At 52.6% G+C, this 26,411-nt stretch overlaps 1 protein-coding gene across 8 annotated transcripts; it reads left to right on the top strand.

The window, feature by feature from the left end:
* Window positions 1-24,058, top strand: DPH7 (diphthamide biosynthesis 7). Of its 8 annotated transcripts, none has more exons than XM_054659294.2 (9): window positions 1-318; window positions 1,340-1,473; window positions 2,791-2,878; window positions 4,116-4,207; window positions 4,580-4,752; window positions 13,788-13,857; window positions 14,032-14,097; window positions 14,406-14,578; window positions 22,166-24,058. In XM_054659294.2, the coding sequence occupies exons 1-9, from the start codon at window positions 166-168 to the stop codon at window positions 22,225-22,227; spliced, it is 1,011 nt and encodes a 336-aa protein (XP_054515269.2). In that variant the 5' UTR covers window positions 1-165; the 3' UTR covers window positions 22,228-24,058. The 8 variants fall into 8 exon arrangements, with proteins under 8 accessions (XP_054515269.2, XP_054515264.2, XP_054515262.1 ...); XM_054659287.2 differs by having other exon boundaries at window positions 2-318; window positions 22,117-24,058; XM_054659284.2 differs by having other exon boundaries at window positions 4-318; window positions 23,314-24,058.
* The last annotated feature ends 2,353 nt before the right edge of the window (window positions 24,059-26,411 follow it).

A 26,411-nucleotide genomic window follows, 5' to 3' on the forward strand; every position in this document is an offset into this window, starting at 1 on the left:
CCCGGCACCCCGGAAGGAGTCGCGAGAGAGGCGGCCCGCGCTGACAGTGTCCCTGGGGCTCCGCGCTCGTCCGGCCGGCCCCGGCCTCGCCGCCCCGCGCAGTACCCAGCCCGGCCCCGCCGACCCGCCTCTACTGCCGGCTCCGCGCCCTTCCCCGAGGGCTGGATGATGGGCTGTTTCGCCCTGCAAACGGTGGACACCGAGCTGACGGCGGACTCGGTGGAGTGGTGCCCGCTGCAAGGCTGCAGGCACCTGCTGGCGTGCGGGACCTACCAGCTGCGGCGGCCGGAGGACCGGCCTGCCGGCCCCCAGAATAAGGTGCGCGCGCCGCGGCTTCGGGAGGGGAGGGCGGGGCCGGCCACGAGGTTGAGGCCGAAAGGCGCACCGAATCGCCCAGCAGATGAAGAGGGGATATTGGCCCTTTGGCCAGGAGGTAGGCTGGAAACAGTTTAGAATCTTTTTTAAAAAATTGTTCTCGGCCGGGCGCAGTGGCTCACGCCTGTAATCCCAGCACTTTGGGAGGCCGAGGCGGGCGGATCACGAGGTCAGGAGATCGAGACCATCCTGGCTAACATGGTGAAACCCCGTCTCTACTAAAAAAATACAAAACAATTAGCCGGGCGTGGTGGCGGCGCCTGTAGTCCCAGCCACTCGGGAGGCTGAGGCAGGAGAATGGCGTGAACCCGGGAGGCAGAGCTTGCAGTGAGCCGAGATCGCACCACTGCATTCCAGCCTGGGCGATACAGCAAGACTACATCTCAAAAAAAAGAAATTACTTTTTTCTGAGACAAGGTCTTGCACTGTCACCCAGGCTGGAGTGCAGCCTCGGACTCCAGGGCTCAGGGCATCCTCCCGCCTCAACCCCCTGAGTAGCTGGCACCACAGGCACGCGCCACCGCCCCCGGCCAACTTTAAAATCTTGAGAGCAGAACGTCTTCTATATACAGGTGTGGCCCAAGCTAATGGGTGGAATCTACAGTGAAGAGAAAGTGGGAATTATGTCTTAACTTCTGGTGGGTACATATTAGGATCCAAATTGGGCACTGGAACAACAGGCGTAAGTCAGGACTGTCCCAGGCATACTGGGTTCTGTGGTTACCCTAGCCATAGCTGGTCCCTGTTGGCCGGTTTAGAAGGAGCCTTCTCTACTGGGTCCAGGAGTGTTCACCTACTCATTAATAGACGTTTCTCCAGCTCAGAAAACCAGAGGTTCTCCTTCCAGGCAGAATTCCACTCCTTTAGTCATGGCAAACCTTTGAGTTCCTTGGATCCCTTTTCCCATCCTTTGGGTTCCTTCGTGTCTTGGGATAATCAGAGACTACCTCTGCATTTTTTGTAGGGTGGAATGGAAGTTAAGGAGCCTCAGGTCCGTTTAGGCCGTCTCTTCCTGTACAGTTTCAATGACAACAACTCTATTCACCCTCTGGTCGAGGTCCAAAGAAAAGATACTTCTGCGATCCTGGACATGAAATGGTATAACTGTGATAATCCCACTGGGTGTAGAATTTGTCATGAGTAGCAATCAGGGAAGCCTGATGCCTGATGCCTTCAACAAGACAGGCATTGCATGTCAACTTTGGATTTGTTTCTTTGCTGTCCCGCCTATCTTCCACCTGGGGAGTGCTTTACCTGGGGCTTATTTCCTTTGTCATGTTCCAGCCGGGGAAGTGATGGGAGTTTTCTGACTTCATAACCTGGGGCGTCTTTTGTTTGAGAACACAGTTGTAGGCTCTAGCCCACTTTTGGAGCTGAGATTTAAATGCAGTGGTGTGTGGCATAATTATGTTTTGGTCAACAATGGAGCACGTATACCATGGTGGTGCCTTAACGTAATGGAGATGCCCTATACAGGTGTACCACTTTTTATCCTTTTTAATTTTTTTTTTTTTTTTTTTTTTTTTTGAGGCAGGGTCTTGTTCCGTTGCCCAGGCTGGAATGCAGTCACGTGATCATAGCTCACTGCAGCCTTGAACTCCTGGGCTCAAGCAATTCTCCGTCTCAGCCTCTCGAGTAGCTGAGACTTCAGACTTCAGGTAGATGCCACCATGCCTCTTTTTTTTTTTTTTGAGACGGAGTCTCGCTCTGTCGCCCGGGCTGGAGTGCAGTGGCGCGGTCTCGGCTCACTGCAAGCTCCACCTCCTGAGTTCACGCCATTCTCCTGCGTCAGCCTCCCTAAGAGCTGGGTCTACAGGCGCCCGCCACCACACCCGGCTAATTTTTTTTGTATTTTTAGTAGAGACGTGGTTTCACCATGTTAGCCAGGATGGTCTTGATCTCCTGACCTCGTGATCCACCCGCCTCAGCCTCCCAAAGTGCTGGGATTACAGGCGTGAGCCACGACGCCTGGCCTTACCACACCTCATTTTTGTTTGTTTGTTAGTTTGTAGAAAGAGGGTCTTGCTATGTTGCTCAGGCTGGTTTCGAACTCCTTACCTCAAGTCATCCTCCTACCTCAGCTTCCCAAAGTGTTGGGGTTACAAGTGTGAGCCACCATGCCCGGCCACCTGTTTTTTATCCTTTATATTGTATTCTTACTGTATCTTTTCTATGTTTACATATACAACCACTTCCTGTTGTGTCACACTTGCCTGCAGTAACATGCTGTAAGGTTTGTGGCATAGGAGCAGTGGGCCATACCATATAGTCAAGGTGTGTAGTAGGATGTCCCGGCTGGGTTTGCGTGGACTGCAGCCCCGTTGTTAAGGGAAGCGTGACTGTGGTTACCGGGACGCACAGTGCACGCCTGTGCTCCGGGCACATTGGTGTGCTTATGGTGGGCCCTCTCCTCAGGTGTCACATCCCGGTGGCTGGACATGCCCTCTTGGGCTTGGCAGATGCCAGTGGATCCATACAACTGCTCCGCCTGGTGGAATCTGAGGTCAGTGACTTGCACTTGTTCTGTGGGGCAGAAGGGACCTGAATAGAGAGGGTTGGGGAGGAGGCTGTGCTGATACAGACATTTTTCTAAAACGATCTCTCTTCAATGGTGAGCTATATATAAACGTTCTAAGATAATGTGGAGTCTATTTTTAAGTTGTATTGCGTTCTACATCCAACTCCAAGAGGAAGTCACCTCATGTGTCACCAGCAGAAGGGCTGAAGTGACAGGATGTTCATTGACCTGTCAGTGGATCTGAAAGTTCTCTAAGGAGAGCCTGGGCAAGCATTCTTAGGTTGATGCTGGGGCCCAGAGTAGCAGTGAGCGTCCTGTGTGAAGATGGCATTTCTCACTGATTATTGGAAAAGCACGTGAGTCCTGTGTGAATTTTTCCGAGTTTCTCACAGTGCTCCGGAGCCATGCATTAACAAAGTGACTTCATCTGATAGCTGTCGGGGAGGAGAACGGGGATGTCCCGTAGTGGGGTGATGTAAACAGCCTGAAACCACGCCCTCACTCGGATGCAGATGCTGCAGGCGGGGCTGGGCCAACCAAGGGCCTGTGTAGGAAAGGGCCTTGCTTAAGGCAGCTTAGAGCAGTTGCCCTGTCTTAGAAAGGAGGGAAAGAGCAGCCACAGGAAAGCTGTGGGCCCAAGGGAGGAGTGCATGAACCCAGGAAAGGGCTTTGGTACAGCAGCCTGCTGGGAGCCAGGGATGGAGTTAAGCACTGGCCAGGCTGTTTAGGAAATGAAATTTATATAGATCTGCATAAAGAGCCACCACGTTCTCATGGCTGCTCGCGGCTTCTGAAGTGGAAACCAGAGGAGTTTCCCCATTGTCTGTGTCTCGGGAGGCGAGTGTTCCAGCAGCCCTGGAGGCCTGGGGTGGGAAACTGCGTGTGCCACCGTGGTCTGGAGCCTGCACAGGCGTCTTGACAGCATCTAGGAGCGCAAGGATGGCAAGGGGGTGTGAAAGGGAGGGAGACCGTGCCCCAGGATCAAGCCTGTGGGAAAGTTGTCCTGCAAGTGTGAGGAGTGTGAGCCCCAGTGTCCCCAGGTCTTCTCGGGGCCCCTAGCAGGGGTTGCCGTGTTAGGTGGAGGTGTGACTCAGTGACTGATGTACTACATTCGCACAGGTTGTAAATGAGGGAACGATGACTTCCCTGCAGGAGAGGAAAAGTCTTTTGGGGGTTCTGGGGCGGCTACTTCCCTTTGATGGAGTTTCTTCTTCTCCAGTAGAAGAGCCACGTGCTGGAGCCATTGTCCAGCCTTGCCCTGGAGGAGCAGTGTCTGGCTTTGTCCCTCGATTGGTCCACTGGGAAAACTGGAAGGTAAGGGCCAGGCTTGGTCAGGGGTCCTGAGTCTTTCTCTGAGGACCACTTCCACTTTTCAGGCTAGAGAGCTCCAGCCACCTTCAGCGAGCCGCGACTGTGCTCCTCAGCCCTGACATCATCACTGCCAGTCCTATTATGAAAAAAAGGTCCCCCATTTTAGATACATAGCGATAGCGTTTTTACCTAGAGAAGTCGACACTGGTGTCTTTGACAAGCTTAGCAGTGGTTGTGATCTTAGCCAGCCAGTCTCTTAAGGGGCATATCCGCATCCCAGGGCTGTGGAGACCGTCTCTCAGGACTTGTTTGGGAACCAGAAGAGGCTGACGAATAACATTCTGCCGGGCTTCTTCATGGGTTCCCTGTGTCTAGGGCGGGGGACCAGCCCTTGAAGATCATCAGCAGTGACTCCACAGGGCAGCTCCACCTCCTGATGGTGAATGAGACGAGGCCCAGGCTGCAGAAAGTGGCCTCATGGCAGGCACATCAATTCGAGGCCTGGATTGCTGCTTTCAATTACTGGCATACAGAAATTGTGTATTCAGGTCAGTATTCCTCCACCGGTCACCTCTGATGGAAGGCTTGCTGAGGAAGGGGCGGAGGGAGAGGGGGAGGCCTGTGCCGCAGCTGTGATTCCAGTTATGTTGGGATCTTGAAGACCTCTTATGGAAAGTATACTTTTTTTTTTTGAAACTGAGTCTTGCTCTTTTGCCAGGCTAGAGTGCAGTGGCACGATGTTGGCTTACTGCAACCTCCACCTCCCAGGTTCAAGCGATTCTACTGCCTCAGCCTCCCAAGTAGCTGGGATTACAGGCGCCTGCCACCACACCCAGCTAATTTTTGTGTTTTTAGTAGAGACAGGGTTTCACCATGTTGTTCAGGCTGGTCTCTATCTCCTGACCTCATGATGCGCCCACCTCAGCCTCCCAAAGTGTTGGGATTACAGGTGTGAGCCACTGCGCCTGGCCACTATTTTTTTTCTTTTTTGGAGAATGTACTTTCTGGGTCAAAGGCTATAGTTGGCCCTCATCACTTAGCTATTCTTTTTTTTTTTTTTTTTTGAGACAGAGTCTCACTCTGTCGCCCAGGCTGGAGTGCAGTGATGCAATCTCAGCTCACTGCAAGCTCTGCCTCCTGGGTTCACGCCATTCTCCTGCTTCAGCCTCCTGAGTAGCTGGGACTACAGGCACCCGCCACCATGTCCAGCTAATTTTTTGTAGTTTTTTTTTTTAGAGAGATGGGGTTTCACCATGTTAGCCAGGATGGTCTCGATCTCCTGACCTCGTGATCCTCCCGCCTCGGCCTCCCAAAGTGTTGGGATTACAGGTGTGAGCCACTGCACCCGGCCCACTTAGCTATTCTTTTTTTTTTTTTTTTTTTTTTGAGATGGAGTCTTGCTCTGTCGCCCAGGCTGGAGTGCAGTGGCGCGATCTCGGCTCACTGCAAGCTCTGCCTCCCAGGTTCACGCCATCCTCCTGCCTCAGCCTCCCGAGTAACTGGGACTACAGGTGCCTGCCACCACGCCCGGCTAATTTTTTGTATTTTTAGTAGAGACGGGGTTTCACTGTGTTGGCCAGGGTGGTCTTGATCTCCTGACCTCGTGATCCACTCGCCTTGGCCTCCCAAAGTGCTGGGATTACAGGTGTGAGCCACCTTGCCCCGCCCACTTATTCTTTAGAGAGCAAAGTATAGCTTGCCTCAGGCAGTGCAGGGTCTTGGGTGGTGTTGGCCAGGGTGTTGGAGGAGCAGGCACCTGTGGGCAGAGCCATCCTGCCTCCCTGATATGCTCGGTGTCAGATCCTTTATGCTTTTACTGGAAGTCCAGTTTCTGTGCTTTTTGCCTGATACCTGTGGATACAATAGTGACTTCGCCATGTTGGATTTCAAGTTTGTCTGCACCCTTTTTGGATATAGTTTATCTTCCAGAAATAAAGGAAGCATGAGAGAAATAAGATTCCTTTCCAGGTCTTGTGAATGGTTTGCATCTGGGGCATGCTGATGTGGGAGTGAGAAATTAACAACTGGTGTTTCCAGGAAGGAGGTAGCTTTGGCTAGCATCTCTTTCCCAGGTAGAGATAACTCATGGCAGGTGAGAGGGGCGGGTCTCTGAGAAAAGACAGAAGAGGAGCTGCTGAATTTGCAAATAGCCGAAGAAAAGATCTGACCCTTCCCTGCTGCTACACATCCGGGCCACTGTCTCATCTAGTTTGTTACAGCAGAGCAGCAAGTGATGGCCCTGCCTTCATTCCTGACTGTTCCAGTCTCCACACAGTAGCCAAGCAAGTGTTTTAAAAACACACACACTTTATCGCATCTCACTCATTGTTAGAACCCCTCACAGTTCCTGTTTCATTGAGGATAAAATCCAAAATAGTGATGCGATTACCCAAGGCCTGTGGAATCTGGTCCACGCCTGCTTCTCCGGCCTTGTTTTGGCTCCTCTGCTCTCAGTCACCTTTTCCTGAAATAGTCCACATTCCCTCAGTCTCAGGGTTTCGTCACGGGATGTTTCCTTCATGGGTGAATTCTGCTTTTTTGACATGCTCAGCTTAAAATCTTGTCCTTAGAAGACTGACGCAGAGCAGCTGTCCTTCCACCCCAGGCAGGCCTCACCTCCGCCGTGGCTCACGCTGCCTCTGCTTGTCCGAGTGACGAGCATGTGTGTAAGGCGGCGTTCTTATTTGTGTTGCTCGTTGTCACAGCCTTGAACCGTCTGAGAGCCATAAAGATCTCATTTCTTGAGGTCTCTCCTTGGATTGGTTCTTCTACCTTGAGCTAATTCAGAGCAAAGGTACCGTAGGGCAATTATTGAATAATTCTGGACTGATTCATTCTTTCAACAAATGCTATGTGCTGAGCCCTAGTCTAGGTGATTAGAATACTTTAGCAATCTAAACAGACAAAAGTCCTGCTTTCTTTTTTAAGTTTTATTATTTTTATTTATTTATTTATTTTGAGATGGAGTTTCGCTCTTATTGCCCAGGCTGGAGTGCAGTGGTGCAATCTTGGCTCATTGCAACCTCCACCTCCTGGGTTCAAGTGATTCTCCTGCCTCAGCCTCCTGAGTAGTTGGGATTATAGGCACCTGCCGCCATGCCCGGCTAATTTTTGTATTTTTAGTAGAGATGGGGTTTTACCATGTTGCCCAGGCTGGTCTCGAATGCCTAGGCTCAAGCGATCTACCTGCCTCAGCCTCCCAGTGTTGGGATTATAGGCGTCAGCCACTGCACTCAGCCTTCTTTAAAAAATTATTTATATAGGCCAGGCGCAGTGGCTCACATCTGTAATCCCAGCACTTTAGGAGGCCAAGGTGGGCGGAGCACGAGGTCAGCAGATCAAGACCATCCTGACCAACATGGTGAAACCCCATCTCTACTAAAATACAAAAAATTAGCCGGGCATGGTGGCAGGTGCCTGTAGTCCCAACTACTCGGGAGGCTGAGACAGTGGAATTGCTTGAACCCGGGAGGCAGAGGTTGCAGTGAGCCGAGATCGCACCACTGCACTCCAGCCTGGCGAGAGAGCAAGGCTCTGTCTCAAAAAAAAAAAAAAATTTATTTATATAAATACATTTTGAGGATGGGGTGGGTGGTTCACGTCTTGCTGTGTCACCCAAGCTGGAGTGCAATGGCGTGATCACAGGTCACGGCAGCCTTAACCTCCCAGGGTCAAGCGATCCTCCTGCCTCAGCCTTCTGAGTAGCTGGGACTACAGGTGTGAGTTACCACACCTGGCTGATTTTCACATAAAAGTCCCTGCTTTCACCCAGCTTACATTCTGTGGCGGGGAGACAGACAGTAAACACAAGGCATAATATGTAATAGGGAAGGAGACTGCATGGCCTGTCAGGGGCAACGAGTGCTTTGGAAAGAAGGTAGAAGGAGGTGAGGGGACCAAGGGTGCTGGGAGCAGGTGCAGATCATACTGTTGGAGAGCATGGTGGGCAGTGGTCCTAAGGCAGGAGTGGCCCTGCTATGGCAGAAGAGTAGCCAGTAGCCAGCATGGTTAGGATGACCTGAGGCAGTAGCGGAATAGAAGAGGGTGAAATCAGAGGTAATGGGCCAGGGCACAGGGCCGTGCAGGCTCCAGGAAGGACTTTGTTTCCTACTCAGAATGAAATGGGAGCTGTTGCAGGATGTTGAGCAGAGGAATGACAGATTCTGACTTGCATTTTAAAATTTGCGATGACCTCTTTGGTGAATGTGAGTCTAGACCACAAGAGGGAGGGACACAGCCTGGAGACTTGACATTGGGCAGGTGATGAGACAGCCCAGAGCAGGTTTGGAATAGTGGAGGTGAGGACCAGTGGTTGGGTTCTGGATAGAAGTGAAGGTATATCCAGTCAGATTTCCTGATGGAGTGGATGTGTGGGGCGTGAGAGAGTGGAGAGACTCACGTATAAAGAAGCCTTTGCCTACTCTGTACAAATTTGCCACAGAATGGCAGCTCATACTTGAGGCTCATCTGCAGGCTTCATGCCTAGGTCAGCTGATTCCGCTGGTTCATTTAACTGTAGGTCATGTTCACCGTGTATCCATAGTGTCTATTATGAGGGTCCATAGTGTGTGTTCAGCAAGTACCTATTTGATGGGTGGTGGGTGGGTGCGTGGATGGTGGGTGGGAGGGTGTGTGGGTGGATGGATGGATGGATGGTGGGTGGATGAGTGAGTGGGTGGATTTGTGGTGGATGGATGGTGGATTTTTGGATGGTGGGTGGTGGTGGGGTGGATAGATGGTGGGTGACTGGATGGATGGATGGTGGGTGGGTGGATGGATGGATTTTTGGATGGTGGGTGGTGGAGTTTGGATAGATAGTGGGTGAGTGGATGGATGGTGGGTGGGAGGGCGTGTGGATGGATGGATGGATGGTGGGTGGATGAGTTCGTGGGTGTGTGGTGGATGGATGGTGGATTTTTGGGTGGTGGTGGTGGTGGCGTGGGTAGATGGTGAGTGACTGGATAGATGGATGGTGGATTGTTGGATGGATGGATGGATGGATGGATCATGGGTGGATGGATGGATTTTTGGATGGTGGGTGGTGGGTGGTGGGTCGTGGGTGGTGGATGGTGGATGGATGGTGGATTGTTGGATGGATGGATGGTGGGTGAGTGCCTGGCTGGCTGGCTTGATAGATGGGGTGGATGGATGGATTTTTGGGTGGTGGGTGGTGGGTGGTGGGTGGATGGATGGTAGATTGTTGGATGGAAGGTGGGAGGGCGGGTGGGTCGATAGATGGTGGATTGTTGGATGGATGGATGGATGGTGGGTGAGTGACTGGCTGGCTGGATGGATGGATGGTGGGTGGATGGATGGATTTTTGGATGGTGGGTGGTGGTGGTGGGTGGTGGATGGATGGTGGATTGTTGGATGGATGGTGGGTGGATGGATGGAAGGTGGGTGGGGGGTGGGTGGGGGCATGGGTGGATGGATGGTGGAATTTTGGATGGGGTGGGGTCGGGGGTGGATAGATGGTGAGATGGATGGAAGGTGGGTGGGTAGTGGGAGCTGGAAGATGCAGGGGTGGGTGATGTGGTTAGGCCTAGACGTTTTCCTTCTGCTCTTCTTCACTCTCGCTGTGGGCCCTGCTCTTGAGCTTCCCTTCCTTCAGGTGCCACCATTCACCCCATGTCTGCATTGCTTTTCTTGGAAGATTGGTTGTGGTTCAGTGCACCAACTCCTCTCTTCTCCCATCCTTTTCGTTCCCCTAAACAAGTGCTTTAAGATGACAGAGGGCACCTTCCTTTCAGGTGCATGGTGTGGAGTCCTTGTGCTTGCTGCCTCCTGTGTGCAGTTTCTGTTCAGGGCTCTGATCTGGCAACTCTTGTTCTTAGAAGCTAGGGCTTTATTCACTGGAGCCCTTAGCAAAGGCAGTTTAGGCTCTAGGACCTAGTAACAGCCCCTGTGAACAATGGTTGCCTGCACCTGATGGCCTTCAGGGCCCCTTCAGTTTCCATTTCCTCCCTTCTGTTCCTGCAGGCTTCTTTCTGTTCCGTCCGTCTTTCCCCTCCTGCTTCCAGTCTCTAGAGAGTCAAGGCACAGCGATGACTTTCCTGGGGGTTGTTTCTGGGACCTCCAGTTGAGGTGGCAACCTAAGACTCCCCCAGCAAAATCACCAGGGGAGCTTCCTCACAGACAGAGTCACCCAGGGGAGCTTCCTCACAGACAGAGTCACCCAGGGGAGCTTCCTCACAGACAGAGTCACCCAGGGGAGCTTCCTCACAGACAGTCACCCAGGGGAGCTTCCTCACAGACAGTCACCCAGGGGAACTTCCTCACAGACAGTCACCCAGGGGAGCTTCCTCACAGACAGAGTCACCCAGGGGAGCTTCCTCACAGACAGAGTCACCCAGGGGAGCTTCCTCACAGACAGAGTCACCCAGGGGAGCTTCCTCACAGACAGAGTCACCCAGGGGAGCTTCCTCACAGACACAGTCACCTAGGGGAGCTTCCTCACAGACAGAGTCACCCAGGGGAGCTTCCTCACAGACACAGTCACCCAGGGGAGCTTCCTCACAGACAGAGTCACCCAGGGGAGCTTCCTCACAGACAGAGTCACCCAGGGGAGCTTCCTCACAGACACAGTCACCCAGGGGAGCTTCCTCACAGACACAGTCACCCAGGGGAGCTTCCTCACAGACACAGTCACCCAGGGGAGCTTCCTCACAGACAGTCACCCAGGGGAGCTTCCTCACAGACACAGTCACCCAGGGGAGCTTCCTCACAGACACAGTCACCCAGGGGAGCTTCCTCACAGACACAGTCACCCAGGGGAGCTTCCTCACAGACAGAGTCACCCAGGGGAGCTTCCTCACAGACAGTCACCCAGGGGAGCTTCCTCACAGACACAGTCACCCAGGGGAGCTTCCTCACAGACAGAGTCACCCAGGGGAGCTTCCTCACAGACAGAGTCACCCAGGGGAGCTTCCTCACAGACACAGTCACCCAGGGGAGCTTCCTCACAGACACAGTCACCCAGGGGAGCTTCCTCACAGACACAGTCACCCAGGGGAGCTTCCTCACAGACAGTCACCCAGGGGAGCTTCCTCACAGACACAGTCACCCAGGGGAGCTTCCTCACAGACACAGTCACCCAGGGGAGCTTCCTCACAGACACAGTCACCCAGGGGAGCTTCCTCACAGACAGAGTCACCCAGGGGAGCTTCCTCACAGACACAGTCACCCAGGGGAGCTTCCTCACAGACACAGTCACCCAGGGGAGCTTCCTCACAGACACAGTCACCCAGGGGAGCTTCCTCACAGACAGAGTCACCCAGGGGAGCTTCCTCACAGACAGAGTCACCCAGGGGAGCTTCCTCACAGACACAGTCACCCAGGGGAGCTTCCTCACAGACACAGTCACCCAGGGGAGCTTCCTCACAGACACAGTCACCCAGGGGAGCTTCCTCACAGACAGAGTCACCCAGGGGAGCTTCCTCACAGACACAGTCACCCAGGGGAGCTTCCTCACAGACACAGTCACCCAGGGGAGCTTCCTCACAGACACAGTCACCCAGGGGAGCTTCCTCACAGACACAGTCACCCAGGGGAGCTTCCTCACAGACACAGTCACCCAGGGGAGCTTCCTCACAGACACAGTCACCCAGGGGAACTTCCTCACAGACAGTCACCCAGGGGAGCTTCCTCACAGACAGAGTCACCCAGGGGAGCTTCCTCACAGACACAGTCACCCAGGGGAGCTTCCTCACAGACAGTCACCCAGGGGAGCTTCCTCACAGACAGTCACCCAGGGGAGCTTCCTCACAGACACAGTCACCCAGGGGAGCTTCCTCACAGACAGTCACCCAGGGGAGCTTCCTCACAGACAGTCACCCAGGGGAGCTTCCTCACAGACACAGTCACCCAGGGGAGCTTCCTCACAGACACAGTCACCCAGGGGAGCTTCCTCACAGACACAGTCACCCAGGAGAGCTTCCTCACAGACACAGTCACCCAGGAGAGCTTCCTCACAGACAGTCACCCAGGAGAGCTTCCTCACAGACAGAGTCACCCAGGGGAGCTTCCTCACAGACAGAGTCACCCAGGGGAGCTTCCTCACAGACACAGTCACCCAGGGGAGCTTCCTCACAGACAGAGTCACCCAGGGGAGCTTCCTCACAGACAGAGTCACCCAGGGGAGCTTCCTCACAGACAGAGTCACCCAGGGGAGCTTCCTCACAGACAGAGTCACCCAGGGGAGCTTCCTCACAGACAGAGTCACCCAGGGGAGCTTCCTCACAGACAGAGTCACCCAGGGGAGCTTCCTCACAGACAGAGTCACCCAGGGGAGCTTCCTCACAGACAGTCACCCAGGGGAGCTTCCTCACAGACAGTCACCCAGGGGAGCTTCCTCACAGACACAGTCACCCAGGAGAGCTTCCTCACAGACAGAGTCACCCAGGGGAGCTTCCTCACAGACACAGTCACCCAGGGGAGCTTCCTCACAGACAGAGTCACCCAGGGGAGCTTCCTCACAGACAGTCACCCAGGGGAGCTTCCTCACAGACACAGTCACCCAGGGGAGCTTCCTCACAGACACAGTCACCCAGGGGAGCTTCCTCACAGACAGAGTCACCCAGGGGAGCTTCCTCACAGACACAGTCACCCAGGGGAGCTTCCTCACAGACACAGTCACCCAGGGGAGCTTCCTCACAGACAGTCACCCAGGAGAGCTTCCTCACAGACAGTCACCCAGGAGAGCTTCCTCACAGACAGAGTCACCCAGGGGAGCTTCCTCACAGACAGAGTCACCCAGGGGAGCTTCCTCACAGACAGAGTCACCCAGGGGAGATTCCTCACAGACACAGTCACCCAGGGGAGCGTCCTCACAGACAGTCACCCAGGGGAGCTTCCTCACAGACAGTCACCCAGGGGAGCTTCCTCACAGACACAGTCACCCAGGGGAGCTTCCTCACAGACACAGTCACCCAGGGGAGCTTCCTCACAGACACAGTCACCCAGGGGAGCTTCCTCACAGACACAGTCACCCAGGGGAGCTTCCTCACAGACACAGTCACCCAGGGGAGCTTCCTCACAGACACAGTCACCCAGGGGAGCTTCCTCACAGACACAGTCACCCAGGGGACCTTCCTCACAGACACAGTCACCCAGGGGAGCTTCCTCACAGACACAGTCACCCAGGGGAGCTTCCTCACAGACAGAGTCACCCAGGGGAGCTTCCTCACAGACAGAGTCACCCAGGGGAGCTTCCTCACAGACAGAGTCACGCAGGGGAGCTTCCTCACAGACACAGTCACCCAGGGGAGCTTCCTCACAGACAGTCACCCAGGGGAACTTCCTCACAGACAGAGTCACCCAGGGGAGCTTCCTCACAGACAGAGTCACCCAGGGGAGCTTCCTCACAGACAGAGTCACCCAGGGGAGCTTCCTCACAGACAGTCACCCAGGGGAGCTTCCTCACAGACAGAGTCACCCAGGGGAGCTTTCTCACAGACAGAGTCACGCAGGGGAGCTTCCTCACAGACAGTCACCCCGGGGAACTTCCTCACAGACATCAACGGCCTCACTGAGAACGCTCATTTCCTGTCATTGGTGGTGTTGATGCTTCTCTGTCTCCACACAGGGGGTGACGATGGCCTTCTGAGGGGCTGGGACACCAGGGTACCCGGCAAATTTCTCTTCACCAGCAAAAGGTAACTGCCCAAGGGCCAGCACTCGGTGCCCACACCAGCCCTCCCGTTCCCTGGGTCACCAGCCCACCCGTTCCCTGGGTCACCAGCCCTCCCGTTCCCTGGGTCATCAGCCCTCCCGTTCCCTGGGTGAGTCTGTGTGCTGGACACTGGTACAGAAGCCGCCTCTGCTTGCAGACACACCATGGGTGTGTGCAGCATCCAGAGCAGCCCTCATCGGGAGCACATCCTGGCCACGGGAAGGTGAGTCCCCAGGAGGCTCTCGGGCCCTTCTCGTCTCTTTCGCTGCCTTTCCTCCTGGGAAGGTGAGTCCCGGGGGGGCTCCTGGGCCATTCTTCCCTCTTTCGCTGCCTCTCCTCCTGGCACCATTGCAGCATTTCGTCTGCCAGTGCTTCGCCGGAGTGTAGGTATATGGGTTTGGGAAAGGGGACTTTGTCCTCGAGGGATGCATGGGACAGGTCTCTGGGAGACGTTCTGTGCCCCCCAGGGGCCTTGTGGAACAGGTGAGCCTGGGCTTTCCTTACATGCCTCCTGTGGTTGGTCGGTTTCAGCTATGATGAACACATCCTACTGTGGGACACACGAAACATGAAGCAGCCGTTGGCAGACACGCCCGTGCAGGGTGGGGTATGGAGAATCAAGTGGCACCCTTTCCACCACCACCTGCTCCTGGCCGCCTGCATGCACAGTGGCTTTAAGATCCTCAACTGCCAAAAGGCAATGGGTGAGTGGGGACCCGTGGCTGCTGGGCCTCAGGGCAGGGCACCAGTTCCCTGCCCCCTTGCTCTGCTGGGTTCTTCCCTCAGCTCCCTGCTCCCTTGCTCTGCTGGGCTCTTCCCTCAGCTTTTACACACTCCCAGCGTTGCGCTTAGACTTGGTCGTGATCCATAACTGTCCCAGCTCCAGAATCTCTGCTCTCTAACCACAGTTTTCCCTGGTTTCCCAGCTCCGTCATTCCGGTGCCTCCTGCATTTCAGCAGACCTCTGACCCCACTGGGACCTCTAGTCTGGAGGCTTGGCCACCCATCACTCCCATAACCATCCTTGTCTGTGCTCTCCCATGCTCTTCCTGCCTGTGGTCAGCTGGGACTCTGTGGTCTGCTGCCCCCTGTGAGCTCACACTCCATTCCCTTCATCCCTTTCTCACACTCTGGGCAGAACCCAGTGTTGTTTTGTTGGGAACAAGCACCTCTGATTCTGGTTGAGCCGGAGAACGTTGCTGGAATCAGCTGTCCACGTTGTGTTCTAGTAGGTCCCTGGGATTCCTGGTGATCTGTAACATTTCTCTAGGCAGTAATCCCCCACCGTCAGAACTGGTTCACATTTTCTTCTCTCTGCTCAAACCTCCAGGACCTCCTCTTCCCTCCTGACTCGCAGCTCATGATCTCTCCTCTTTCGCCTCTTCTCTCTCCCCTCACTCCAAAAATAAGCAATCACAAAACCACCTCATCTTCCCACCATTAAGCCCACCAGCCTCTCGGGCCACCCACATGCTCTCTGCTCTCTGCAGCGGTGGGTGACCCACACCTGTTCCCAAGGCCAGTTTCTTCTCTGCACTGGATTGTACTCAAGGACTTGATTGACTCGATTTCCGCATGGTATTCCTCTTTTTTTTTTTGAGACGGAGTCTTGCTCTGTCACCCAGGCTGGAGTGCAGTGGTGCGATCTCGGCTCACCACAGCCTTCGCCTCCTGGGTTCTAGCGATTCTCCTGCCTCAGCCTCCCAAGTAGCTGGGATTACAGGCACCCACCACCATGCCCGGCTGATTTTTATAGTTTTAGAAGAGTTGGGGGGTTCACCATGTTGGTCAGGCTGGTCTGGAACTCCTGACCTCGTGATCCGCCTGCCTTGGCCTCCCAAAGTGTTAGGATTACAGGCGTGAGCCACCGTGCCTGGCCTGTATTCCTCTGTTTTTTGCATCTTTAGTTTCTCCATCTCTTCTGTATTGTTTCTGTTAGTTCTGTGAATGTGCTTTGTATTTCTCATCGTTTTTTGTTTTGTTTTGAGATGGGGTCTTGCTCTGTCACCCAGGCTGGAGTGTGGTGGTGCAGTTGTAGCTCACTGCAGCCTCAACCTCCTGGGGCTCAAACCATCCTCCCATCTCAGCCTCCTGAATAGCTGGGACCCCCCATGCCAAACCATAATATTTCTTGTATTAAAACAATTTGAGATCTTTTTTTTTTTTTTTTTAGATGGAGTCTTGCTCTGTCACCCAGAATGGCGTACAGTGGTGTGATCTCGGCTCACTGCAACCTCTGCTTCCTGGCTTCAAGCAATTCTCCTGCCTCAGCCTCCAGAGTAGCTGAGATCACAGGCTTGTGCCACCACGCCCGGCTAATTTTTGTATTTTTAGTAGAGATGGGGTTTCACCACGTTGGCCAGGCTGGTCTTGAACTCCTGACCTCAGGTGATCCGCCCGCCTTGGCCTCCCAAAGTACAGGCATGAGCCACCGTGCCCAGCCCCTGGGCTCAAACCATCCGTCCACCTCAGCCTCCCGAGTAGCTGGGACCACCATGCCCAGCCATAATATTTCTCATCTTAAAACAATTTGAGGTCTTTTTTCTTTATTAATGGTGATACATTTTCCTCTGAGCACTGCTTTTGCTGCAACCCATACATTTTGGTATGTTGTATTTTTATTTTCATTCATCTCAAGGTACTTTCTAATTTCCCATGTGGCTTTTTTCTTCGACCATTGGTTATTTATGAGTGTGTTGTTTAATTTACATGTTTTTAAGTCCCCACATTTCTTTCTGTTACCGATTTCTAATGTTATTCCATTGTGCATTCCTGTTGAATTTACTGAGATTTGTTTTGTGGCCTAGAGTGTGGTCTCTGCTGGGGAGTGCCCCTGTGCACTTGCGGACGTGTGTTCTGCTGCCGTTGGCTGGAGTGCCCTGTAGGTGCCTGTGAGGTCTCGGCTTTATAATGTTCAGATCTTCTGGTTCCTTACTCAATCTCCTGTCTGGGCAATATTGAAAGTGGTCTGTTGGCTGGGCACGGTGGCTCACGCCTGTAATCCCAGCACTTTGGGAGGCCGAGGTGGGCAGATCACAAGGTCAGGAGATCGAGACCATCCTGGCTAACATGGTGAAACCCTGTCTCTACTAAAAATACAAAAAATTAGCCAGGCGCTGTGGTGGGTGCCTGTAGTCCCAGCTACTTGGGAGGCTGAGGCAGGAGAATGGCGTGAACCCGGGAGGCGGAGCTTGCTGTGAGCCGAGATCGCGCCACTGCACTCCAGCCTGGAAGACAGAGTGAGACTCCATCTCAAAAAAATAAAAGAAAGTGGGCTATTGTTACCTCCAACTCTAACTGTAGAATTACGTATTTCCAGCCTCGTTTCCATCAGTTTTTACTTCACGTATTTTGGGGATCTCTTTTATGTATGTTTATAATTCTGGTATCTTCCATATGTGCTGACCCTTTTATCAATATAAAGTGTCTGTCTTTAAATCTAGTAACATTTTTTGTTTTAAAGTCAGTTTTGTCTGGCATTGGTAAAGTCACTTCAGTGTGGCGTGATGCATCGTTTTCATTCTCTTCCAGTTCACACCTCTGAGTCTGAGGCGAGTCTTTGGTATGGGGTCATGCTTTTTTTTTTTTTGAGATGGAGTCTCGCTCTGTCACCCAGGCTGGAATGCAGTGGCGCTATCTTGGCTCACTGCAACCTCCACCTTCCGGGTTCACGCCATTCTCCTGCCTCAGCCTCCCGAGTAGCTGGGAATACAGGCACCTGCCACCACACCTGGCTAATTTTTGTATTTTTAGTGGAGACGAGGTTTCACCATGTTGGCCAGGGGTCGTGCATTTTTGCCAGGAAACCTGTGAAAGTGGCACTGTGCCCTCCTTAGTTCCTCACGTCAAGGGCCTGTGATGCCACATTGTTCCATTTTTGTGAAATTTGGTCACTTTGTTAAGGTGGTGTTTGCCCCAATCCCTTCACTGAAGAGATACTATTTTCCTCTTTGGGATTAATCAGTAATCTGTGGTGAGAATCTTTGAACCTGTGTCAATAACTCCCTTTTCAGACTTTTACCCAGTTCAGAGACAATTGGTGCTTGAATAAATTATGATAATGGCAAAATGGTGATTTTCTTTTTTTTTCTTTTTTTTTTTTTGAGATGGGGTCTTGCTCTGTTGCCCTGGCTGGAGTGCAGTGGCACGATCTCGGCCCACTGCAACCTCCGCCTCCCGGGTTCAAGCGATTCTCCTGCCTCAGCCTCCCGAGTAGCTGGGACTACAGGTGCCCACCAACATGCCCGGCAAATTTTTTTTTTTTTTTTTGAGACGGAGTCTCACTGTGTCACCCAGGCTGGAGTGCAGTGGTGGGATCTTGGCTCACTGCAAGCTCCGCCTCCCAGGTTCACACCATTCTCCTGCCTCAGCCTCCCGAGCAGCTGGGACTACAGGCGCCCACCACCACACCTGGCTAATTTTTTTTGTATTTTTAGTAGAGACGGGGTTTCACCGTGTTAGCCAGGATGGTCTCGATCTCCTGACCTTGTGATCCGCCCGCCTCGGCCTCCCAAAGTGCTGGGATTACAGGCGTGAGCCACCGTGCCTGGCCAATTTTTTGTATTTTTATTAGAGAGAGGGTTTCGCCGTGTTAGCCAGGATGGTCTTGATCTCCTGACTTTGTGATCTGCCTGCCTTGGCCTCCCAAAGTGCTGGGATTACAGGTATGAGCCACCACGCCTGGCCATCTCTTCCCATTCTTAATGGCATTTTTTCCTACTCAGAACACAGCATTAACATATTATTTTTCTGTCCTTGCCCCACCTGTTTTTTCCTAAGTCTCAGCTCACAATTGACTATTTGTTGTGCTCCCATCCATCCTGGTGACAGCCGTTCCCAGCCACCGCCTGTTTGGATAGAGCTTGCCTCCTGATAGAGGCTTAGGAGAGGCCCTTGGTGGTGTTTCCTAGACTTCTGAATGCTTGATACTTTTCTCTGTAGCCTTGATAATTGAAGGAGAACTTGCCCATTAATCCCTTGACTTGCATCTCCTTTGCTTGAGTTTCTTAAACACACTCCAGCACTGTCTGTTGGGCACACACTGGGTCTCCTGCCTTTTAACTGCTTTTGTAAAAATTGTGATAAAATTTATGTAACATAAAATGCATGATTTTAGCCACTTTAAGTGTGCAATTTAGTGCAGGGACCAGCCCCACAGGGTCGGTGGGCTTCTCCCTGTGTGCAGCGATGAGAGAGTGTAGAAATAAAGACACAAGACAGAGATAAAAGAAAAGACAGCTGGGCCCGGGGGACCACTACCACCAATGTGCAGAGACCGGTAGTGGCCCCGAATGTTTGGCTGCACTGTTATTTATTGAATACAAAGCAAAAGGGGCAGGGTACAGAGTGTGAGTCATCTCCAATGATAGGTAAGGTCACGTGGGTCACGTGTCCACTGGACAGGGCGCCCTTCCCTGCCTGGCAGCCGAGGAAGAGAGGGAGAGGAGAGAGAGAGAAAGACAGCTTATGCCATTATTTCTGCATGTCAGAGACTTTTAGTACTTTCACTAATTTACTACTGCTATCTAGAAGGCAGAGCCAGGTGTACAGGATGGAACATGAAGGCGGACTAGGAGCGTGACCACTGAAGCACAGCATCACAGGGAGACGGTTAGGCCTCCGGATAACTGCGGGCAGGGCTGACTGATGTCAGGTCCTCCACAAGAGGTGGAGGAGCAGAGTCTTCTCTAAACTCCCCCGGGGAAAGGGAGACTCCCTTTCCCTGTCTGCTAAGTAGCAGGTGTTTTTCCTTGACACTCTTCGCTACTGCTAGACCAGGGTCCGCCTGGCAACGGGCGTCTTCCCAGACGCTGGCGTCACCGCTAGACCAAGGAGCCCTCTGGTGGCCCTGTCCGGATGTAACAGAAGGCTCGCACTCTTGTCTTCTGGTCACACCTCACTATGTCCCCTCAGCTCCTATCTCTGTATGGCCTGGTTTTTCCTAGGTTATGATTGTAGAGCGAGGATTATTATAATATTGGGATAAAGAGTAATTACTACCAACTAATGATTAATGATATTCATATATAATCATTATCTAAGATCTATATCTGGTATAACTATTCTTGTTTTATATTTTATTATACTGGAACAGCTCGTGTCCTCCGTCTCTTGCCTCGGTGCCTGGGTGGCTTGCCGCCCACAATTTAGTGGTATTAAAGACATTCAAGGCCGGGCGCAGTGGCTCACGCCTGTAATCCCAGCACTTTGGGAGGCTGAGGCGGGCGGATCACCTGAGGTCAGGCGCCTGTAGTCCCAGCTACTTGGGAGGCTGAGTCAGGAGAATCAGTTGAACCTGGGAGGCGGAGGTTGCAGTGAGCCGAGATCACGCCACTGCACTCCAGCCTGGCGACAGAGTGACACTCCGTCTCAAAAAAAACAAAATAAAAGAAGACATTCAAAATACTGTGCAATCATCACTGCTACTTATTTTCAAAACTTTTCCATCACCCCAAACATCCCTCCCCCAGCCTCTATAACCTCCGTTTACTCTGTCTATGGGGATTTGCCTTTTCTAGATATTTCATGGAAGTAGAATCGTGTCTTTTTATATCCGGCTTCTTTACATAGCTTAACGTTTTCAAGGTTCACCCCTGTTGGAGCATGTGTCAGAATTCTCTTTTTAAGAAGGTAATGATGGACCACATTTTGTCTGTTCATCCTCTGATGGACATTTGGGTTGTTGTCACCTTTTGGCTATGGTGAGTTTTTAGTTTTTTTTTTAAAGAGAGGGTCTTGTGTCCTGTCACCCAGGCTGGAGCGCAGTGGTGCAGTCAGAGCTCACTGCAGGCTGGACCACCGGGACACAAGCAGTCCTTCTGCCTCAACTCAGTCCTCAGTGTCGGGATTACAGGCTTGAGCCACTGTATCCGGCCTTCAGTTCTCAAAGTTGAAGAGGTGAACTAAGACAGGTCTGAGAGTTCAACATTCCAGATCGGTTTTGTCAGGTACTCTGTATAGGCCTTTTTTTCTTTTTCTTTCTTTTTTGAGACGGAGTCTTGCTCTGTCTCCTAGGCTGGAATACAATGGCACAATCTCAGCCCACTGCAACCCCCACCTTCCAGGTTCAAGCAACTCTCCTGCAGCAGCCTCCGGAGTAGCTGGGATTACAGGTGTGTGCCACCACGCCTGGCTAATTTTTGTATTTTTTAGTAGAGACGAGGTTTTACCATGTTCGTCAGGCTGGTCTTGAACTCCTGACCTCAGGTGATCCACCCGCCTCGGCCTCCCAAAGTGTTAGGATTACAGGCGTGAGCCGCTGTGCCCAGCTGGCCTTTTTCATAACTTTATTTATGTATTTTTTGAGACAGAGTCTTGCTCTGTCGCCCAGGCTGGAGTGCAGTGGGGTGATCTCAGCTTACTGCAACCTCCACCTCACAGGTTCAGGGGATTCTCCTGCCTCAGGCTCCTGTGTAGCTGGGACTACAGGCATGCGCCATCACGCCTGGCTAATTTTTGTGCTTTTAGTAGAGACGGGGTTTCACCATGTTTCCCAGGCTGCTCTCAAACTCCTGCCCTCATGTGATCCACCTGCCTTGGCCTCCCAAAGTGCTGGAATTACAGGCGTGAGCCACTGCACCCAGCTTGTATCTTTAATTTAAACAATTTTTTTTTTTGAGACAGAGTCTTGCTCTTTCACCCAGGCTGGAGTGCAGTGGCACGATCTTGGCTCATGCAACCTCCACCTCCCAGGTTCAAGCAATTATGCTGCCTCAGCCTCCCCGAGTAGCTGGTACTACAGGTACATGCCACCACACCCAGCTAGTTTTTGTATTTTTAATAGACACGGGGCTTCACCATGTTGACCAGGATGGTCTCGATCTCTTGACCTTGTGATCCACCCGCCTTGGCTTCCCAAAGTGCTGGGATTACAGGTGTGAGCCACCGCGCCCGGCCTAATTTTAAAACAATTTGTATTGTCTGGGTGCAGTGGCTGACACTTGCAGTCACAGCACTCTGGGAGGGGCGGGCGGATTGCTTGAGCCGGGAGTTCAACATAGTGAGACTCCGTGGCCACAAAAAATAGAAAAAACTAGGGGGCATGATGGTCGCAGCTATTCAGGAGGTGAGGCAGGAAGACAGAGCCCAGGTCAGTGCACTCCAGCGTATGCGACAGATTGAGATCCTGTCTTGAAAATAAAAAGAGGGAGGAAACGTTGGCCTGTGGCTAATCAGAAAGGGCCTCCCATTCTTGGGGTCGCAACAGTGTCTTCCGTCCACTCATTCGCTGTCTTTTTCCCAGGCTGTGGCTCTCTGAGGGCTTAGACTCTGCCTTGTTACCTTTTCCTAAGCTGTAGTAGAGGTCCTGCTGGCCCGAGTGGACGTGTTGAGCGATTGCTGGATGAAAGACTAGCCGAGGTCCTGCCTGCCCTGTGACGCTACCTCCCAAGGGACAGTAACGGCCTCCCCAGGGGCTTCCTCCCGAGGGTCGCCCCACACATGCTGCTCGAGGGCCCCTGTGGCTGTCTCTGAACGTTCAGCATCTCACTCCTCCTCGGAGCCACCTCTGCCCAGTTGAAGCCCTGGGCCCAGGGTTGGGCCTCCCCGGCCCAGGCCCATACAACCTCGGCACGTTTTGTAATCCAGTGCGGTCCTGTTCTGCCCTCAGCCCTTCTTCATCAGCACTCATTCTGGTTCTGATTCCGGTCACTGCTGGCATCAATCCCTGTACTTCAGAGGTAGCGATGGCAGCCCTTTCAGAGCCCAAGTGGCCACCCAGCCTTGCAGCCCCTGGTTCACCTTCCACTTGCTCTCCGCAACTGCCCCTGCCAGCCCTGGCCTTGCCTCCTGGACTCCAGATCACCTCGGGTTTGGCCACGCCTCGTCATTCCCTCTGTTGCTGTGTGCTCTGGGAGGCGGTTGTGGCCTCTTTCCAGTTGCCGTAGCAACTTCTATAAAGAAACTGCTCACTTAACCTTGTCAGTGGCTCCTTTCCAAGCCAAGATCCAGACTCCTGCATGCTTGGGACGCTCCAGCCCACTGTCACTCACTGACAGTGCCATGGCCGCCTGTTTGTGGTTCCCCGTGCGAGCCTTGGACTTTCTCACCTCTGCTGTACACATGCTGCCTGTTCCTCAGACATCCCCTTCCTTCCCAGCTGGCTACAACTCCTTTGTTCTTTGGTTTTAAGTGTTAACTGAGGTCTTTCCCCCTGTCTGGCTTTTGCCGTATTCTTCACCATCAAGTGAGGTTCTGTAGCCCCGCTTGATGCTTCTCTTGGAGGCACACAGGCGTGTGCACTGCAAGATGACGGTCTGTTTCTTCTCCAACATCTGCCCAGGTCTTGCTGGTTCCTTTGCATGACACAACGGCTCCTCAGGAAACACTTGCTGACCTGTGAGGGGCTGTTCTTGGTGGAGTCTCCCTGTCAGGCGTGACAGGCTGGGGAGAGGCTCTGGGTGATGTTGTGTTTCCTGGGTTCTCCCATCTCTCACTCCAGAGGAGAGGCAGGAGGTGACGGTCCTGACATCTCACACATTGCCCGACTCGCTGGTGTATGGAGCCGACTGGTCCTGGCTGCTCTTCCGTTCTCTGCAGCGGGCCCCCTCGTGGTCCTTTCCTAGCAACCTAGGAACCAAGACGGCGGACCTGAAGGGTGCAAGCGAGTTGCCAACACCCTGTCATGAATGCATAGAGCATAACGATGGGGAGGGCCATGCCAGACCCCAGAGTGGAATGAAGCCACTCACAGAGGGCATGAGGAAGAATGGCACCTGGCTGCAGGCTACAGCAGCCACCACACGTGACTGTGGCGTGAACCCAGAAGAAGCAGACTCAGCCTTCAGCCTCCTGGCCACCTGCTCCTTCTATGACCATGCGCTCCACCTCTGGGAGTGGGAGGGGAACTGAGCTTGAAATCATGAAGCCCCTTCCCACAAGGAAACCAGGAGGGAGACTGCGAGTGAGTGCCCGGGACCACCTCATCAGAGATGCTTACTGCAGCCCTGCAGGTGCCTGTGCACTGATGGAATCCACAGTGTAGTCAGAAAAGCTGTTGACTTCTCTTAAATCAGCTTCCCTGCTGGGCCCCTGAAAGTGGACTGGGTGATTCTGTCTGGCAGAGAGTGGGGAAAAGACGCGGTTTCCAGCTTGCAGATTTGTTAAGTTTCTCAGGCAGATTTTGACTTTCAGCCTTTCATACTTGTTTAAGCAACTATTTATATTAAATGAAGTTTTTTGAAAAACACGAGTTTATAACATGTTTAAAATGAACATTTTATGCCTCATCATGGCACCAGAAATGCTTGTATAGATTGAGCACAGCCAGTCCAAAAATCCAAAATCCCAAAACTTTTGGAAAATCCCGCAGCTGAACTCATGTGACGGGTTGCATATATTATTAAAACTACTGAGCACAGTCACAGTGGCCTGTAATCCCAGCACTTTGGAAGGGGCTGAGGCAGGAGGATTGCTTGAGGCCTGGAGTTCAAGACCAGCCTGGGCAACATAGCAAAACCCAGTCTCTATAAAAAGTAAAACAAAAATTAGCCAGGTGTGGTGCATGTGCCTATGGTCCCAGCCACTTGGGAGGCTGAGGCAGGAGGATTGTTGAGCCCAGGAGGTCGAGGCTGCAGTGAGCCAGGGGCAACAGAGCAAGACTTATCTCTAAAAATTAAATAATAAAAAATTGTATAAACAATAATTGAGGACAACCAGTTACAGATTCGTTCCTTCTCTCACAGCTTCATTTGACTAGCCTAAAAAACATATATATTGTATAAAACTACCCTCAGGCTATGTGTATAAGGTGTACATGAAACAAAATTGAATTTCATGTTTAGACTTGCATCTCATCTCATCCCCAAGATGTCTCATTATGTACATGCAGATATTCCAAAATCTGAAATCCAAAACATTTCTGGTTCCAAGCTTTTTTTTTTTTTGCCCCCCGAGATGGAGTTTCGCTCTTGCTGCCCAGGCTGGGGTGCAATGGCACAATCTTGACTCACTGCAACTTCCGCCTCCCAAGTTCAAGCGATTCTCCTGCCTCATCCTCCCAATAGCTGGCATCCACCAGCATGCCCGGCTAATTTTGTATATTTAGTAGAGACAAGGTTTCTCCATGTTGGTCAGGCTGCTCTCAAACTCTGGACCTCAGGTGATCCGTCCACCTTGGCTGCCCAAAGTGCTGGGATTACAGGTGTTGAGCTGTGCCTTTTTTTTTTTTTTTTTGAGACAGAGTCATGCTCTTGTCACCCAGGCTGGAGTGCAGTGGCTCAATCTCGGTGGCTCCATCTCGACTCACTGCCCTCCACCTCCCAGGTTCAAGTGATTCTCCTGCCTCAGCCTCCGGAGTAGCTGGGATTACAGGTGTGTGCCACCATGCCTGGCTAATTTTTGTATTTTTAGTACAAATGGGGTTTCACCATGTTGGCCAGGCTCCTGACCTCAGATGACCCGCCTGTCTCGGCCTCCCAAAGTGCTGGGATTACAGGCATGAGCCAGGGCACCCAGCCCCAAGCATTTTGGATAACGACGCTCAACCTGTATTGGATCCCTGTGCAGGTAAGTAAAAGGGAGTGTGTTCTCCAAGTTGCCTTGGGGGTCATCAGCTTGAAATATGTGAAGTCTGTAGGGAACACTCATCACTGCAGCACCCACACGGGTTAGCTCCCAAATACTGGACAGATGGTGACTTTAGGTGTGTGAACAAACTGGGTGTGTTACATCCAACTCCTGCTGTGAGGGCTTTTGTCTCTCTGGGAGGAACTGTGGTTGAGGTACAGGCCACTATTTGTCAAATCCTCAGCATTTACTAATGATACATAGGTGACTACAAGCAAAAAAACATGCAGTTTTATCCCTTTTTTGAGACGGAGTCTCACTCTGTTACCCAGGCTGGAGTGCAGTGGTGCGATCTCGACTCACTGCAAGCTCCACCTCCTGGGTTTAAGCGATTCTCTTGCCTCAGCCTTTGGAGTAGCTGGGACTACAGGCGCACGCCACCACGCCTGGCTAATTTTTGTATTTTTAGTAGAGATGGGGTTTCATCATGCTGGCCAGGCTGGTCTTGAACTCCTAATCTTGTGATCCTCCCGCCTCAGCCTCCCAACGTGCTGGGATTACAGGCGTAAGCCACCGCACCTGGCCTTATCCCTTTCTTCTTTTCTGATGATACAACACGTCACTATGTGTCAGATTGCAACAAGAAATTTTCCTAGGCTGGGCGCAGTGGCTCACACCTGTAATCCCAGCATTTTGGGAGGCTGAGGCGGGCGGATCATTTCAGCCCATGAGTTCTCAGCCTGGGCAGCATAGTGAGACCCCCATCTCTGTGTCTTTGTTCCCTGGGTGAATAATTTGGGGGATGAACTGACCAGTGCTGTCATCCGGCACAATCTGCCTTGTAAATTCTTTCTCCTGCAAGCTGAGTGATGTTTGCCCTTGGCAGGTTCCCAGAACCTTCGGACTGGGAAGATGACCTCCAAAGAGGTTCACAGCGCCGAGTCTGCATGAGAACTCGGCTTAGGTGCCTGCACTGAAATCTGTCATGCTGCACACTTTGCCATGACCTGAGGCCAAAAAACAAACACCGTA

The sequence above is a fragment of the Pan troglodytes genome, chromosome 11 (assembly GCF_028858775.2).
Source record: "Pan troglodytes isolate AG18354 chromosome 11, NHGRI_mPanTro3-v2.0_pri, whole genome shotgun sequence".
Taxonomy (NCBI): Eukaryota; Metazoa; Chordata; class Mammalia; order Primates; family Hominidae; genus Pan; species Pan troglodytes.